Consider the following 15787-nt stretch of genomic DNA (forward strand, 5'->3'; position numbering starts at 1 on the left):
GCCTTGTGAGTCCTATTTCCACAGTAACAGAGAAAACAAAAGTAGATTTGAGGACCAAGTAACCCCGACCTTTCATCACAACTATCTTCTGCAGAGTTTTTACTGTCCATAAAATATACTCTTTTGTTTTTATCCTTAGTAATTCTCATTGCATTTCAGGCAAAATAGTACCCTCAAATGTATTTTACATTGCTGTGCGACAGATTATGGTGGTAGACCACAGCACACTCTCCAATTTTTCATTCAGAACAAGTCTTCCTTTTTGACAGGACGTCCTTTAGAACAGAGAGTAATGCTACACAAAATCTTGTGAACAGGATCACTTAGCTGTTGGCTTTGTAAAGTGATGTCCCAGGCCATTTATCTCTTTTAAAGGCAGTATCTGCAAAACTCAGCTGCCAACATTGAACACCTTGCATTGTGAAAGACACTGATCTCCACTCTTTTGTTGGTGGGGAAAGAGCTCCACACCATTGATGTCATATGTGGCTTTATCATGTTATCTAGTATCTTAATTCTTGCACATAGGTTTTTTACTCATTTCCATGTGGACACCTGGCAACTTTGCACAAAAATTTTCCCCTATCACAAGACCAATATTTCTGCCAATAAAAACCAACTAGCTTCACAACTAAGATTTCGACTTGTTTATCTGTTTTGGATTAAAGTGATTTCTGTTCATATGATGACCTTTCCATGAGAACAGACAACATTTGTGTCATTGTAACCGCATGACATTGTAGGTTGAACCTTCTGACTTGTCTCATTATTAAAATGGTGTGTTTGCACGAATACAAGGTATTCACGTAGTTTCTATCAGCTTATGAGCAGAGGAATTCGGAGCCACTTTCTTCTGACTTTTTAAAATCCTTGTCCAGAGCAGATATGGTAGACAATCATAGAATCATAGAATCATGGAATCATAGAATGGCCTGGTTTGAAAAGGACCACAATGATCATCTAGTTTCAACCCCCCTGCTATGTGGGGGTCACCAACCACCAGACCAGGCTGCCCAGAGCCACATCCAGCCTGGCCTTGAATGCCTCCAGGGATGGGGCATCCACAACCTCTCTGGGCAACCTGGGCAACCTGTTCCAGTGTGTCACCACCCTCTGTGTGAGAAACTTCCTCCTTAGTATCTAACCTAAACCTGCCCTGTCTCAGTTTAAAATCATTCCCCCTTGTCCTATCACTATCCAGCTTTGTAAACAGTCATACACCGTCTTGTTTATATGCTTCCCTCAAATATTGAAAGGCCACAATAAGGTGTCCCTGAAGCCTTCTCTCCTCTAAGCTAACCAAGCCTTCAACCTTTCTTCATAGAGGAAGTGCTCATGGTGGCTATGATTTAGTTTCCTTGGCTTTCTGATCTGAGCAAAGTACAGAAGAATTTTCCAATGCATAGATTTATTTCTGCAGTTCCATATCTCTATGATCTGGAACTCCTTAACTATGGCATTGATTTAGGAGTACATGAAAATCTTCTTAGATCCTGAGTTAGTACGTAGGTTAATAACTTAATGAAATAGTTTTATTTAGCAAGCTGCTAGATTGGAACTGCATTTGTATTTGTTTGTCAAATGCCTAGAAATCTGAGACACTTTGACATAAAAAAATTAAGGTTGGGAACCCTTCCAGCATTCAGAACAAATGGCATGCTTGTAAAGAAAAAGATTTTAAGTATGCAAATTCTCTTTTAGGAACACAATTAGAAAGCATAACTCTGGCTGCTCAGTTTCTCAGGACTGCAAGATACCAGGGTTGGGGGAAGGCTTTCTATACTTCTCAGGTGATACCATTTAATTAGTTTGGCTCCTGAAGCTCTGAGCAACTTCAGCAGCTCTTCTGTAAGTCATAGTCATTTGGGGCAGATTTTTAAGAAGAATCAGGTAAACCTTGAAGATTTTTTGCCATCTGCAGTGGTATGCAGTCCACCTGCACCTCTAGATACTCAAGTACCTTTTAAAATGAAGTTTGGATTGCTGAATGGTAGACAACGATCACTTGCATTGCTGACTCCTTATGTATTTTGATGTTGTTGCTGAAAGGTGTAACATGGTCTTTTTGTCTGAAGTATTACCAAATGCTTCCAGATTCAGTGGAGGGTGATATTTCTAAGTAGGAACTTCCATTATTTTCCTATTATTTCCTGGTCTGCAAATGTTGTTTGCATGTATCTGTTGAGCTTCATTTGTCTTACCCTGCTTAAAATCATCAGAGCTATGACAAACATTGCTCATACATAGCAGCAGTCTCTTCTTTTGCCCTCCCTTCTACTTGATTTATCCAAGCACTTATTCGTGTTCTGTTTTTGTGGTGGTGGAATGGCCACTGCCTTGCATCGCAGGTCCTGTGACCAAGGAGGCTGCGAGGCTGCATTGCCAGTGCATAGATCACAGGGACAAATGTGGAAAACTGTCAGGCAAAAGTAACTAATTGAATCTAGCATCCCATATGCAAGACTAGATAGATCTGTATTTACTCATCAGAAGATATTACTGCTCTATTCTCTTAGAAATTTAGTACTACATTTACTTTTAAGATTGACAATATTGAGGTGGAAAGTGCTGCAGATATTTATATTGGCAACATAGGCTACGTTCATACCAACTTAATAACTGTTTAGATTAGTGATAGAACATGACACCTTTTGCTCCAAAGATTTAGGTTTAAATCCATTTTCATGGCCAGTAGTCAACAAAATTCATCACTGCCTCTACTTCTCTCTATGATTTGTGTGAAACAAGCTGGAGGTGCCAGCCTAGTTATTACCACATGTATTTCCACATCACAAAGTATGTGTTTGAAAATGATGACTTCTTCTTTAAAAAAAAAAAAAGGCAGTCTGAATTTGAAATGCAGTAGAATCAAGATTAGGCAAGGGAAAGTGGAAGTGTGAGACTCAGGATTTGAATCTCACAGTCTGAGTGCAGATATTTGAAAAGGGGTGGACGACCTAAAAAAAAAAAATAGAATGAATGTTTATGAAGTGACTTCATACACCTGAAAAAAATTAAAATAATAATAATAACAGATAGAATTGGTAGTTAAGGCTAGAAAGCATCCATTTGAGATTAGAGGAGAAATAGAAGAAGAGGAGAAATAGGAGGAGAAATAGAAAGAAGCCATATTCTGTTAACCAGAACTAAGCAAAGTATTAAATTGCTATTTAAGGATAACACATGGTCTGCTACCAGAGCATACTCCTAAACTAAATGGTGAAACTCTGGTTACATTTTAGGAGGCTGAACTTCTATTCATTTATTAGATTCCAGGTTTCATTTTAAGTCTGAATATGTGAAGTGATTTAATGGTCTGTCTGACTCCCAGGTAGGATGGAACTTATTCCAGAGCTTTAAGGCCTGTTCCCATTTCTACCTTTTGTTCTTTGTGATCTTGTTTTTCAGTGGGAGGAATTTATACCGTGATCCAGACGAAAGCCAAAATTACAGCAGACGAATGGGGTGAAAACTATTTTCTGATTGGTCCTTATTTTGAGCACAATGTGAAGACTCAGGTGGAAGTATGTGAGCCTCCAAACCCTGCAATTAAGAAGGCAATGGATACCATGAAAAGCCAAGGGTGTCAGGTAAATCAGATGTGCTTCTGCTTCTCAGGACAACTAAGCTGACTCTGAGGAGATTACAGTTTTGGTTAATGCTCCCGCTGTTCCACTTGACACAGCAGTCCTGGTCAATGTCACAATGGGAAAAGCTCAGATTCTACGGTTAGAACAGCAAAGTCGATTCATTAAAGGTTATTTTTGAGGAAGAAACAGTTTATCCAATTAAAGGTTTTAATGCTCATTTATCTGCAAGACTACTTAATTGGATTAATGACTTATTTCTCCAGTCTCTAAATACATGAGATTTTAGTGGATATAATACGACCTTACTTTGACTGAACACTTATGTTACCTTCAGCATTCTTGTGATGTTGAAGAAACTTGAAAGAAAGCATCTCATCATCACAGAATTTTTCTTATGAAGCACTGTATTGAGTTGAAAGACGGAAAGGGAAAAAACACAAGTGTGCTTAAGAAAAGTACCCAACTGATAAAGAATCTGCTTCCTCAGATCAATACAGCTGACTGTCCATTCCTTAGAAAGAGGGTTTAAACTGTAGCACACATAGGGAGTTAATCTGTGTTTCTTGCACAATTTTTATTGGTGTTTTCTCTGAGACTTCACATCAATCTCATAGCTTGACTCCAACCATAAACTAGTAATGAAGTTCTTATTCAGCAGTAAGCTAAAAATGGCACACGTTAGTGTAGAAATTCATGAACATCCTGGACTGACATCAGCTGTGGCACTGGCAATGTGTTATTTCCTTGTGCTATGGCAGTTCTTAGGTTCTCATGCCCTGCTATGTGTTACGTACGTGGTTGGAAATACATGAGCCACAGCTTGGGATAGTGTCTGTTGGGGATACTGTTGTTGTATGATGCTTGGCATTGTTAAAAATGAAGCTCAAACTGAAAGGTCTAATTAACAGGAATATAAATCTGTATTTTTTATCAGTCTTTCCTAAGTGAATTATCAAGTTTTATGTGCTGCATCTGTTCCTTACAGAGAGATGTCTCTGCAAGGTATAACACTCCTTTGTTTGGATAATAGCAAAAGGCTTGTGAGGCAGATTATTTGCAAAGCTATACATACGTATATAAATACTTTATGCTGTTCCAGCATACATTCAATTTAAGCAGTCAGCTCTGGCAGTCTGACAAGTGCATCGTTCTGCTGGAGTATTCATATATAGCAGGAGATCTATCCCAGGTACGTCAAGTATAGCTTTGATCTCTAATAATGACGCTTTAGATTCCAAGAGCTGCACTTATCCTATTATCAGTGCGTCTGGATTTTGCTTATGTATCACAATGGAACCCTTTAAACCAGGGGACCTAGGAAAGCTTCTGAAATTCTCAGGTCAGGTGTGTTCCTTGCCACAACTTGACACCGTATTTAAAATCAGGGTTCACACGGAATCCCTGTTCATTAATCTCATTTTCCTAAGTAAGAAACCAGAATAGCTTGAAATATGTATGTAAGGGCCTGAGCTTTCTTCGTATACCTATCTTTGATACAGTCTTCATTTTTTGTGCAAATAGGTCTGAGAACTTTTGTCTCATTGTTTTCAACACCTGCCCTCTGTCTCGCCAGCTCTAACATTAGGACAGGATTCCACTCTGGAGAGCCCAGGGGTTGGTGAATTAAATGCAATTGAACAGCAACATAAAAGATTCCTATGAGCACGGTACAGACTATAAACTGCATTAATCTACATATAGTACCTCATTATCCACAGTTAATATGCCTCTGCTGCTGTAGCCATTTTGGGTCGAAGACCCAAATAAGTGAGATAATTTGAAATAAGGTGAAATAATTTGACTGTGTAGACTGCTGCAATGTGAAATGTGATCCAAATTACACTGTGTTGCTTGGGACAGTTCAGCCTATTCTCCTTGTTGCGCGGGTAGGTTATGTAACTGGAGTTATAATTCTGTTGCAGATGTTTAAATGTACTGATGCAGATAAAGATGGAAAGCTGTATATTTGGGGGCTGATATTTTTAGATATTATAACACCTTCTGATTGTTCCTTCCTCTCTGCAAAGGGCACCAACTGTACTGCGTGGGCAGAATGAGGAAATGTCATGTAATTTCCACTTACCCCAACCTTTGATCAAGTATTACTCCATGTATTTTGCAAGGAAAGCCACAAATCATGGGTGTATAAGACTGTGATCCTTAGCATTCCTTGTGTAAAATATGTATGATTTGATGGATGAAAATACTTGTGGAAATTTGTTTTCACATTCACTTTAACATTTTCATCTTATATCTTTGGCTATTTTCTTTAGGTCTTTTTTGGAAGATGGCTGATAGAGGGCAGTCCATATGTCTTACTGTTTGATATAGGATCAGCAGCCTGGAATCTGGACAGATGGAAAGGCGAATTTTGGGATGCTACCAACATAGGGATTCCTTTTCATGACCGAGAAGCCAATGATGCTGTAATTTTTGGATCAGTAACAGCCTGGTTTTTAAAAGAGGTACAGTTTTTAAAATCTGGAGTTTTTAAAACATCAGCCTTGTCAGCAGAGACGAAAAGTTTTACGATGTGGTTCCTGACCTAGATAAAATTTGTATTTATAACTTAAGTCTTATCACTTTAATGATGTTTTTCCAAGTCTTACGCGAAATGTGCCTTGTCTTCACTGTCACTTCTTCCTCTGTTTTTTTTTTCTTCCAACTCCTTTATTTGTCATTGGGTGTTCTTATAGATAAGATCCCAAGCTCCCTTTTCCTCTCCTTTCATAGTCAAGTTGTCACTCACAAACGTGTCATGAAGCCTGTAAGAAAGTTCTCTCAGCTGCTAGATTGTACCTTGCAGAGATGTTACGAAGTGAATGACGACACCATGACTTCCATTACTCTACCACAGCATCCCTGAAAAAACAAAACTTCGTCAATCTACAGAATCATCTCCATTAGAGATGCTCGTGACCGTTTTTTATCCAAATTAGAGTTCCAGTAGCAAATGAGCAAGTTGAAAGAATGAAGAGTGACTGTCCTTGCCAGAGCTTCCCAGCGCTCTAGGAAGGATGCTGTTCTGAGGTGCAAGTGAAGGAAACTTAGCTTTGTGAGCTAAGGATTAAGACTGGTAGGAATCAAGACACATGAACACTTAAAACACAATACTGTTTTGTCATATGAAAGAACACACATACAAGACAATATGAAGGAAAGTTTCTGAGGCTGGGATGATGAGCTGGATGATACACATTTAATATATGTTCTTTCTAATTTTTTTTCAGCTTTCCTGTCAGTTTGATGACAAGCCCAACATAGTTGCTCATTTCCATGAATGGCAGGCAGGAGTGGGTTTAATACTGTCTCGATCTCAGAAACTTCCAGTTGCCACAATTTTTACTACCCATGCCACTCTGCTTGGGAGATACTTGTGTGCAGCCAATATAGACTTTTACAACAATCTTGACCAGGTAAGAGATAGTTTTCTTATTCCTTCTCTTTTTTTCCACCTAATCAGCTCCTGGTTCCTTTTCTGTTTATTGTGCTACACTATATATTACATTTTCCATGCTGTGTGATCACTTACAGTTGCCCCATAGCAGAGTGATAAGTCATCAGTTCCAACACATAAGAAATGGTAAGATCCTGAGGTGTCTAGGGCCTCGTGCTTTCGTGTCTATGCCATCCTTCAGTAGAGTCTAAAATACTTGTACATCCTTCAATTAACTTTAGGTTACCAGATTTTCACTGCAGAGTACTGAAAGTCATTCAGCCTTTAGTCAAGTTAGTGTCTCGGTCCAATCCACAGCTATATGAAATAGTATTGCAGCTGTACAAGTTTGCCAACAGAGATTCATAACCTTCTTTTCAATGATTTGAAGCATTTTCAAAAGCACGGGAGAGTTACAGAGTCAGACATCACTGCAAGTAGCTTTGAGAATCTTCCCCTTCGTGTTCAGGAGCAGTGATCAACTCAAGTAATGTGTGCTGCATTTTCTAAGTTAGTAAATGTAAAACCCTTACAGCTGTAGTCAGGTACAGCCTCAGACATTCTTTCTTTAATGAAACATTATAGAAAAAAATAGCTAGTAACTCTCCACTTGCAGGAGATACCTTTTAATGCCATTAAATGTTTTTGTTTGGTTTTGGTGTTTTCTTTCCCTATTAATTCTTGCAAATCTTAAGTCCTGTTTTCAAGCTTTTTAGGTTAGGCTTTGTTTGTAACTGAGAAAATAGGGAGTATTTTCTGAGTTTGAAAGACCACATCCACTTCTGGGAATTCTTGTAAACTCTTTAGTGGTTTTGGTTTTTTTTGTTCCTTTTCAGTCAAAGCATAACATAAACTAACATTTCAAGGACCCAGATATCTTTAGGACTGCCTTCTATGGAGTCACATTACATGATTTGGGATTTCTAGTGTGTTTACAGACAAATCAAGTACAAGAGATTCTTTTCATTCCAGTGTGTATTGAGGGCAGCTGTAGTCAGAAGGTTAAAACAACTGCTTTATTCACTGTTCAAGCATTTCCTTGGCTAAAAGCAATGAATAAAATGAATCAGTTTGTAACATAATTGATGTTTATTCCACTCTGTGTCAAACTTAAGTGTCTCCCAAAGACAGGGCTGAAGCAGTAGTATGATACTGTCCTTATTCAAAAGCATAGTCAACACAAGCCAAATATCCTCATATGATCTTCTGTAAGATCTGTCTTATTCTATCACCTAGGAGAACTACTCTCCTGAATTAGATATCATTATATATTAGATATGATCAGACATTAAAGAGGCAGCATGCTGTCAGACAAACTTTAGGACTTTAGACATTCTTACTCCCTTATATTCTCCTTATGTGTATATATGCAAATTTTAATTACAGTCTCAGTACTGTATTTTTCTCTGGACAGCGCTAAATTGAAATAACTAAGACTATCTCATTTCAGATTTAACAGGGAAAGCAGGGACTTTTCAGCAAAAAATTCATTTGTTTACCCTTGTATTATTAGACATAATTTGTTAGTGAGGAAGCTACAATTTAAAAAATGAAAAGGTATTTAAAATGAGAAATTGGAGTTTAAAAAAGAAGTGGGAGGAGCTAATAGTTTTATAAATTGATTCTAAAAATACTGTCAGAGAATTCCCTTCCTTTTGTAAAGAAAATTAAAAAAAAAAAAAGTTTCATATTCTGATTAATTTGGTGAGCTACAGGAAGTCTTGTGAAATAGACTCCTTTTCTGAAAAGCAATTTTTTTTTTTTTCCTCAGTGATGATTTTGGGTCCTCATCCTTACCAGTGTACTCAAAAGAAAGTAATGAACTTGCATCTAAACAGACATATTTTGGTATATTTTTATACTAGTCACAGTATTTATATTATTTTTAATGTTCACATGTTACATGGCCAGCCTTTATTGATTAGCTACAGTGCTTCCTGTTTTGAATCTTCACAAACCTAATTGGTAACAATTAACTACATGATAAATATAAATACAACCAGTTTTATTCTAAAAATATGTTGAATGAAACATATGTATCTATTTAAAATATTATAAACTGCTGTAGAAAATATTTTGGTGAGGAAAGTTGTGGATGTCTAGACCGTACTCCTTTATGCCCTCTGTGTAAAGATTGACATTTACATGCAGTGTTAATACAGGAAACAGTGCCAAACTCTTACACTGCTGTTTTTCATGCTTATAAGGAGCTAAAGCTCTCCCTGACAAAGTTAACATTTAGTGAGAGATGAGGGCTCCTTTCACTGTAAAAAGGTCAACTGGGCCCAAAAGCTTGTTGAGAAATGTAAGAAGTTGATCTAGAGTTTGGTAATTAAATGATACAGATGAGCGTGTCTTCAGAGGCTATTGTTGCTGTCCTCCAGTAGTAAACTATTAAGGTCAAACAAGTGATTTGTGCAGTGATGGAGATTCTCCAGGGCTTTGTAGTATTAAACCTTTGGATGAGACAAAATATTTTTAGTACATGTGAGCTCCCCCTCACAATTATAATAGCTGCTTTATCTGTTAGTGCCATTGTATGATTTTCTTTAAAGCATAATAGCAATAAACTTTACTTACTTTTGATCAGCTTTTCCTGGCTAGAATATATTTTCAACCAGCTTTAAGTACAGCAGTCAAGATGGGTGGAAAAGAAGCCACTGTGGTGTTTTCTGTGCCAGATATAACAGAAAAACAGTTGCAACACCAAAGGAAAGGGTATGGCCTAGTTGTACTTGGAGATGATCTGACATAAACAGGTCCTGCACAGAAAAACAGGAAAATTCACGTTTCCTTTTCTAGTCCTCAACACAGTCCAAGAAAAGCCATGTTTGAATGCATACCAGAGGGGTCTACTCTGGTCACTGAAGCCAAGTGCTCTTCTTCAGTGCTGAAGAAGAACTTAACAGTGGCATCCACAAACACAACCTTAATGTGGTATTTGGATGCTTGAGAAAAGATACTTACCCAGTATCTTCGAAGTCCTTTCTCTCTTCTTCTTTCACAGTTCCTTAGCTGTGTTCTTTCTCACTGTAGTATTTCCCATTAGCCCTGAAATTAATGCACTGTTTGTCCTCCATTGTCCATCAGCCCTTCTCTGCACACAGGCATACAAACACACATATGCACATGTATATGCACTCAATCCAGCACTCTTTTACCCCAGTGTTATTACGTTCTTATAGACAAACAGTACCAGAAGATACAAGCTGAGTTGAAAGATCTCTTTTAAAGATGTGGAAGGATTACTGAGATTTTCTCCAGAGTCCATAGTGAAAAATACCATTTTGATCCTAAGAAAGCTCAGTGTGCACAAGTATAGAAAGTAGAAATGTATTCTCTAAAATAAGACAATGAGAATATTTTGGTCCAAGTCCCAGCCTGTTTGGATATCAGTGATCATGCAGAGGGCTGTGCAGCGTGGCCTGCCTGATACTTTTCTCTATCACTCCTATTAACAAAAAAGTTACCAGCTTCTGCCTGATGGAGAAGTAGAAGAGAAGGCTCCATGTGGTCTTCTGATAGCCTTTAGAAACACTGGATCTGTGAAAACTTGGCCTTCAGCTTTATTTCCTTTTGGTGGAAAAAACAATTAGTGCAAGGTTGCCACACTGTGATGGTTCTTTAGACTCCTGAAATCACATAGGTGCCTGAACGATATGTCACCAGGACTCTATGGCTGCATTCCTATGTTGCCAGTCTGTGAGCTATAGCAAACCATTTGCAGGATTTGGGAACACGAGAGAATTTAAAAATCAATTTGAATATTAGTAGCGCCAATGTTATGAATTGATTGTTAAGGAGAGCAAGAGCAACTGAATCTGAACAGAAATAAGGAGAGAGAATACTGTTTATAGCCTCGTGGTCATCATGTATTGAGCCAGAATAGCTGGAACAAACAGGGAGCTGAAGACCTTTCCAACGTCTCCCCAAGCCACTTGCTATTTACCTTGGTCAGACACAGGATCCTTGTTATAAGACAACATCACTGGTTGAGAGTGTACAGTTCTTACATTCTTACAGATGTAACTCAGTTCAGTTGGACTGGGAGAAATTCAGCTGGTCCTGCTCCAGTGAGAAGTCAAGCGTTAAACTCTTAACAGAATGCACAGGACCATAGTGAATACCAGAAATAAAACTGTTGTGTTCAGTAGCATGTAACAAACAACAGATAGTATGAGCTAAGGACCCCTGAGGCAATACCCTGAGGGAACACTTCAGCGTTAGTTCCTTGATTCACATTTAAATCGCTCTGATTCTGGAGTGAAGAAGGGAGGGAAAGCAGCACAAAACAGAAGCTGACTTGCACAGTAACTAGTCGTGTCTGATTTTTATATTTTCTTTCAAGCATCTGTGGAGCCCTGGGTAAACAGATGGGGGTCATGGACTGCTGAACCTACCTGCAGTTTGCTGGCTTAAAACCTTCTAAAGTCAACACTTTCTTATTTCAACAACAAGCAGAATATGTTACGAGCTTCATTCCCAATTGATATATTATCATAAGTTTAGCTGTGCTTAAAAATTTTTTCAGATCTAAATAGTCCAACCAGCAATGCTTTTTTTTTGTTTTTTTCCTCTTTGTCCCCATGACCATTGTAGCTTTTACACAGCTGCAAATAAGGTTTTGTATGTTGCTACAATAAAGGCTCTGTGAAAAAGGTCTGAGCCTGTAAAACCTTTTTCCTCCCCAGGAGCAACTGGTTTATTGGCTGAAGATTGAGGATTTTAATCTTTAATAGCTTTCCACATTAAGAGATCTGCTTTTCTTTCCTCCTCTCCTTTCTCCTTTTCTTTCTCCTTTTCATTCTCTTGGATTTTAAATAGACCAATACCTTTCATAAATTGACTGAGAGACAGTGATGGTCCAGGTTAGTTCCTAGATGAACTAGGAACAATTTTTTGGGCAAATGGTCCAACCTGGAATTTGGAAGGTGACCTGGATCATTGTCAGGCATAGCCAAGAAGTCTGTGGGCTTTGACCTCTGATAATTCTTACTAAAAAAAAAATAATCTTGTATTATAATAGAAAAAGCACTCAGGCCACAGACATGATCAAAGGACTGGAGCACCCCTCCTATGAAGAAAGGTTGAGAGAGCTGAGATTGTTTAGCTTGGAGAAGAGAAGGCTCCAATGAGACCTCATTTCAGCCTTCCAGTACTTAAAGGGAGCTTATAAGCAAGAGGAAGACCGACATTTTACACAGTCTGATAGAGGAAGGACAAGAGGGAATGGCTTTAAACTAAAAGACAGGAAATTTAAGTTAGGTATTAAGAAGAAATTATTTACTAAGAAGATGATGAGGCATTGGCACAGGTTGCCCAGGGAAGTTTTGGATGCCCCATCCCTGGAGGTGTTCAAAGCCAAGTTGAATGGGGCCTGAGGCAGCCTCATCAGTGAGTGGCAACCCTGCCCACAGTAGGGGGTTGAAATTAAATGAGCTTAAGGGTTCCTTCTAACCTGTCCTTCTATGGTTCTGTGATTCTGTGATAGGATTCTCTAAGAAAAAGAAAAATAAAAGATTAGTCTCATTCTTCATAGCGTTTTTCCTTATATAAGGGTATCCTGCCAGTGAGTAGCACTTCTATTCAGACCTAGAAAATTTTATGTTTAGTTCATTCAAATGTGACTGAAAATAGTTCAGAAAGGAGTGGAGAATTCTGCCTCATTGAGTCTAAAAGGAAAAGTATTGAAAATCCCAATGGAAATGAATCTTTGAGAGCTTTTATGCTGACAATATAAGAGCACAAGCTTATGTTCCTCTTAGTACTGTATTGTCATATCTGTCACTGAGCTTGCTGTTAAACAAAGCTGATCCTCTTTGGTAGTAGCTAATGGAAATCTGACTTAAGCCAGGAAGTATAAATTTTTGTCTTATTTGGCTATACCACAATGCAAGTTCTGTTTGCACAAAGTAACAATCCATGGCAGTTAAATCTGATGTAGAGTAGCTTTTAAAAAAAGTAATTTTCATATGCTTCAGACAATGGCAATCAATGTGATGGTGTTAGAACTGAAGATCTTTTCATTCGTCCTGCCAGTAAACAAAGAATTTGAACTGCACACCTCCTTTCCAATTGCACTGCAGAATCACCTTGTGAACTTGAGTGTGTCTCTAAGTTTACACAACAGAAGATATCTTCTCATTCTCTACCTAAAATCCTCATACCAATCTCTGTATTGTATTTTTTGTTTGAGCTACAAACTACTTACACAATGTTACCCAGTCCTGATGTAAAGCTCAAGGAGGAGAATCCACCTTATTTATGCAACATTTCACAACGTTAGTCATTATCAAAACAATGTATTTTATTTCCAGTTTGAATTTGCTTTGATTTAGCATCTGTTGACTTTCCTCATACTTATTTTTGGGAATATATGAAGAAGTAATCTAGAATGAGAATCAGGAGCATGTATGCAGACTGTGACAAACAACTTACCTGTCTCTCTGAGAACCATTAATGCAGGTAATGCAGTATTTTCTCCTTTTCTATTGTCTTCTTGCACATTTCTAAATCCTTTACAAGTTGTCTTTTTCAGTTTGAACAATGAATTTCCAATTTGAATTTATTACTTCAGTAACTTCTAAGTCTTTCCAGGAGAAGCATAATGACAGTATCTTGTAGCCACTTGATATTCTCTTGCTTTTACCTTCAAAGATCCTCTTAGATCTCTGAACCACAGTGTCATGCTGGGAGTTTCAGTGTTTTGCTACTGTTCTCCCTAACATTTTAAGATACAAATGAAATGTTGTGTTCATCACCTGGATCCACAGAAAGGACAAAAATGAGTTGGAATTTTTCTTCAGAGGTGCATTACCACAAACACAAATTTCAGTCAAAAACTTGTGGAGCATCTTCTTGTTTTGTTTTGAAATGTGAAAAGTGACCTTATATGAGAAACATTTTCCCCTCTAATCCTTGCCATCATGCAAATTTTAATAATCTGCTTGGTTTCCAAAGATCAGAGTGGGAGTATAACCTCACTGAGAGAAATGGAGTATTTACAGTGAAGAGCTTAGTTCTTAAATGCCATTGAGGGAAGAAACAGTGAGTCTGGCTTAGATCTACTTTCATTTGTGTCTTTGTCAGTGTTCTAATTTGCTGGTAATGGCAAACAAATATAAGTATGATTCACTTCACAAATATTTTGTTTTGGCCTCACTGAACATGAGCATTTGGAGCATATTTCATAGATGCTTGAGCTGTATCTGACAAGCAGTGCATCCAGACAACAGAGCAAATTGCTGAGTAGAAACGCTGGTTTGGAGGTGAAGAACTGTGCTGACAGTCTGCTTCAGTTTGACATAGTAGGTCAGATCAGAGCTGTGCCCCATATTACCCCTAGTTCTGTAGTTAATACTATCACAGCAAGCTCAGCTGTCTTTTCCCAGTACTCCACTGTGTGGACTAAATTTGTCTCTTGCACTGTCTCATCAGTTAAGTTCCATTCAACCTGTCCTTCAACTTGTCTAGGACTTATTGTCTGAAGTCACTGTCTAGCCTGCTCAGAGGTACACAATGAGATTTCTCACTTGACACTGTGAATGAAGTTAAAGGTCAGGATCTTGCTGTATCGATCAGTGAAGGAAACTGCTGTAGAATAACTACAGGTAAAATGTGAGAACTCTGTGCGCCCAGTTTATATGTGCTAATGGACTAGCAAATTATTGCTAACAGAATTGCATACCTTTGAAAAAGCATGCCAAACATCATGCAAGCATGTGCAAAGTAAAATCTTTCCCATTTTCACAAGATGCAGAAATGAATATCAATGAGGAGATATCATTCTGTGGATGTGTTATTCTGTGGATGTGCTACATGTGTTAAGTGTTTCATTGCAATCAAAGAAATAAAAGCTAGAAAGAAGTGAGCCATAGTGTTTGTAACAATCCCTTTATGAATCTTTCTCCCAGTAGAATTCAAGGGAGTGTTTAGTTAGTGAACATGTCACAAATGTAGTTTTTAGTAACATTTTGTAAAAAAACTGTTATTGGTGAGAAAAGAAAAAGAGAGCAGAAACGTTTTAAAGGCTAGCTATGTTTTTCATTAGCAGTTAAAAAAAATTTAAGTCAAACATATTTAAATAAACTTTTGCATAGCCTTGAGTGCAGAGGCATCTCATCTCATTTTTGTCTTTGCACAGCATGTTATACAACTGTTCCATTTTGTGTTTTTGGTACACACATTGGTTGAACAATCACAGTGATCTTATTGTTTGTTTGTTCTGTCAGTGTGCAATCTGCTTCCTTATCTAGTACATGCAATTAACACTTCTGCTCCGAAGATCAAAACTGTGGTTTTCTGAGAGCTATTTTGTGGCAGTCATCAGTGGTATCTGAATGCTCCAGTAGCATTCATTCACACACTTCAGGGATGGTCAAATAAATTAAAAAAAAAAAATAATTAAAACAAAAAAAATATTAAACACAGAGTGCAGGTCCCATGAATTTCCAATGCAGATGTGAATGTTCAAGTGTTTCCATAGATCAGATTCAAAGGTATCAAGATAGTCTCCCAGGAAAGTAGGAACACAATTGGGAACTTATTGTAAAAGATTTGGGTTAGGATAAGCCAAGCATCATGCTAGAACCCCATGTCACTTTCAGGAGTTTAATTACTTTTTTCTTCTTTTCTCTGCTTTCAAGATATGCTCTGCACCATCTGTTAGCATATACTCAGTGTGGAAATTCACATTCTAAATAGCTTTTACTCCAGGCTAAGTTCTAAACTACTGAAAGCAACTAGCCATGACAAAGATCTG

The 15787-nt window shown here is 37.9% G+C and overlaps 1 protein-coding gene across 1 annotated transcript in view; it reads left to right on the forward strand.

The window, feature by feature from the left end:
* Nucleotides 1–15787, forward strand: part of GYS2 (glycogen synthase 2) — a 41524-nt gene that overhangs the window by 7211 nt on the left and 18526 nt on the right. The window contains exons 4-6 of the mRNA XM_010715755.4: nt 3409–3590; nt 5864–6055; nt 6821–7006. Coding sequence (XP_010714057.1) covers nt 3409–3590; nt 5864–6055; nt 6821–7006 — 560 coding nt within the window. The remainder of the gene's footprint in view (nt 1–3408; nt 3591–5863; nt 6056–6820; nt 7007–15787) is intronic.

The sequence above is a fragment of the Meleagris gallopavo genome, chromosome 1, assembly GCF_905368555.1.
Source record: "Meleagris gallopavo chromosome 1, MGAL_WU_HG_1.1, whole genome shotgun sequence".
Lineage (NCBI taxonomy): Eukaryota > Metazoa > Chordata > Aves > Galliformes > Phasianidae > Meleagris > Meleagris gallopavo.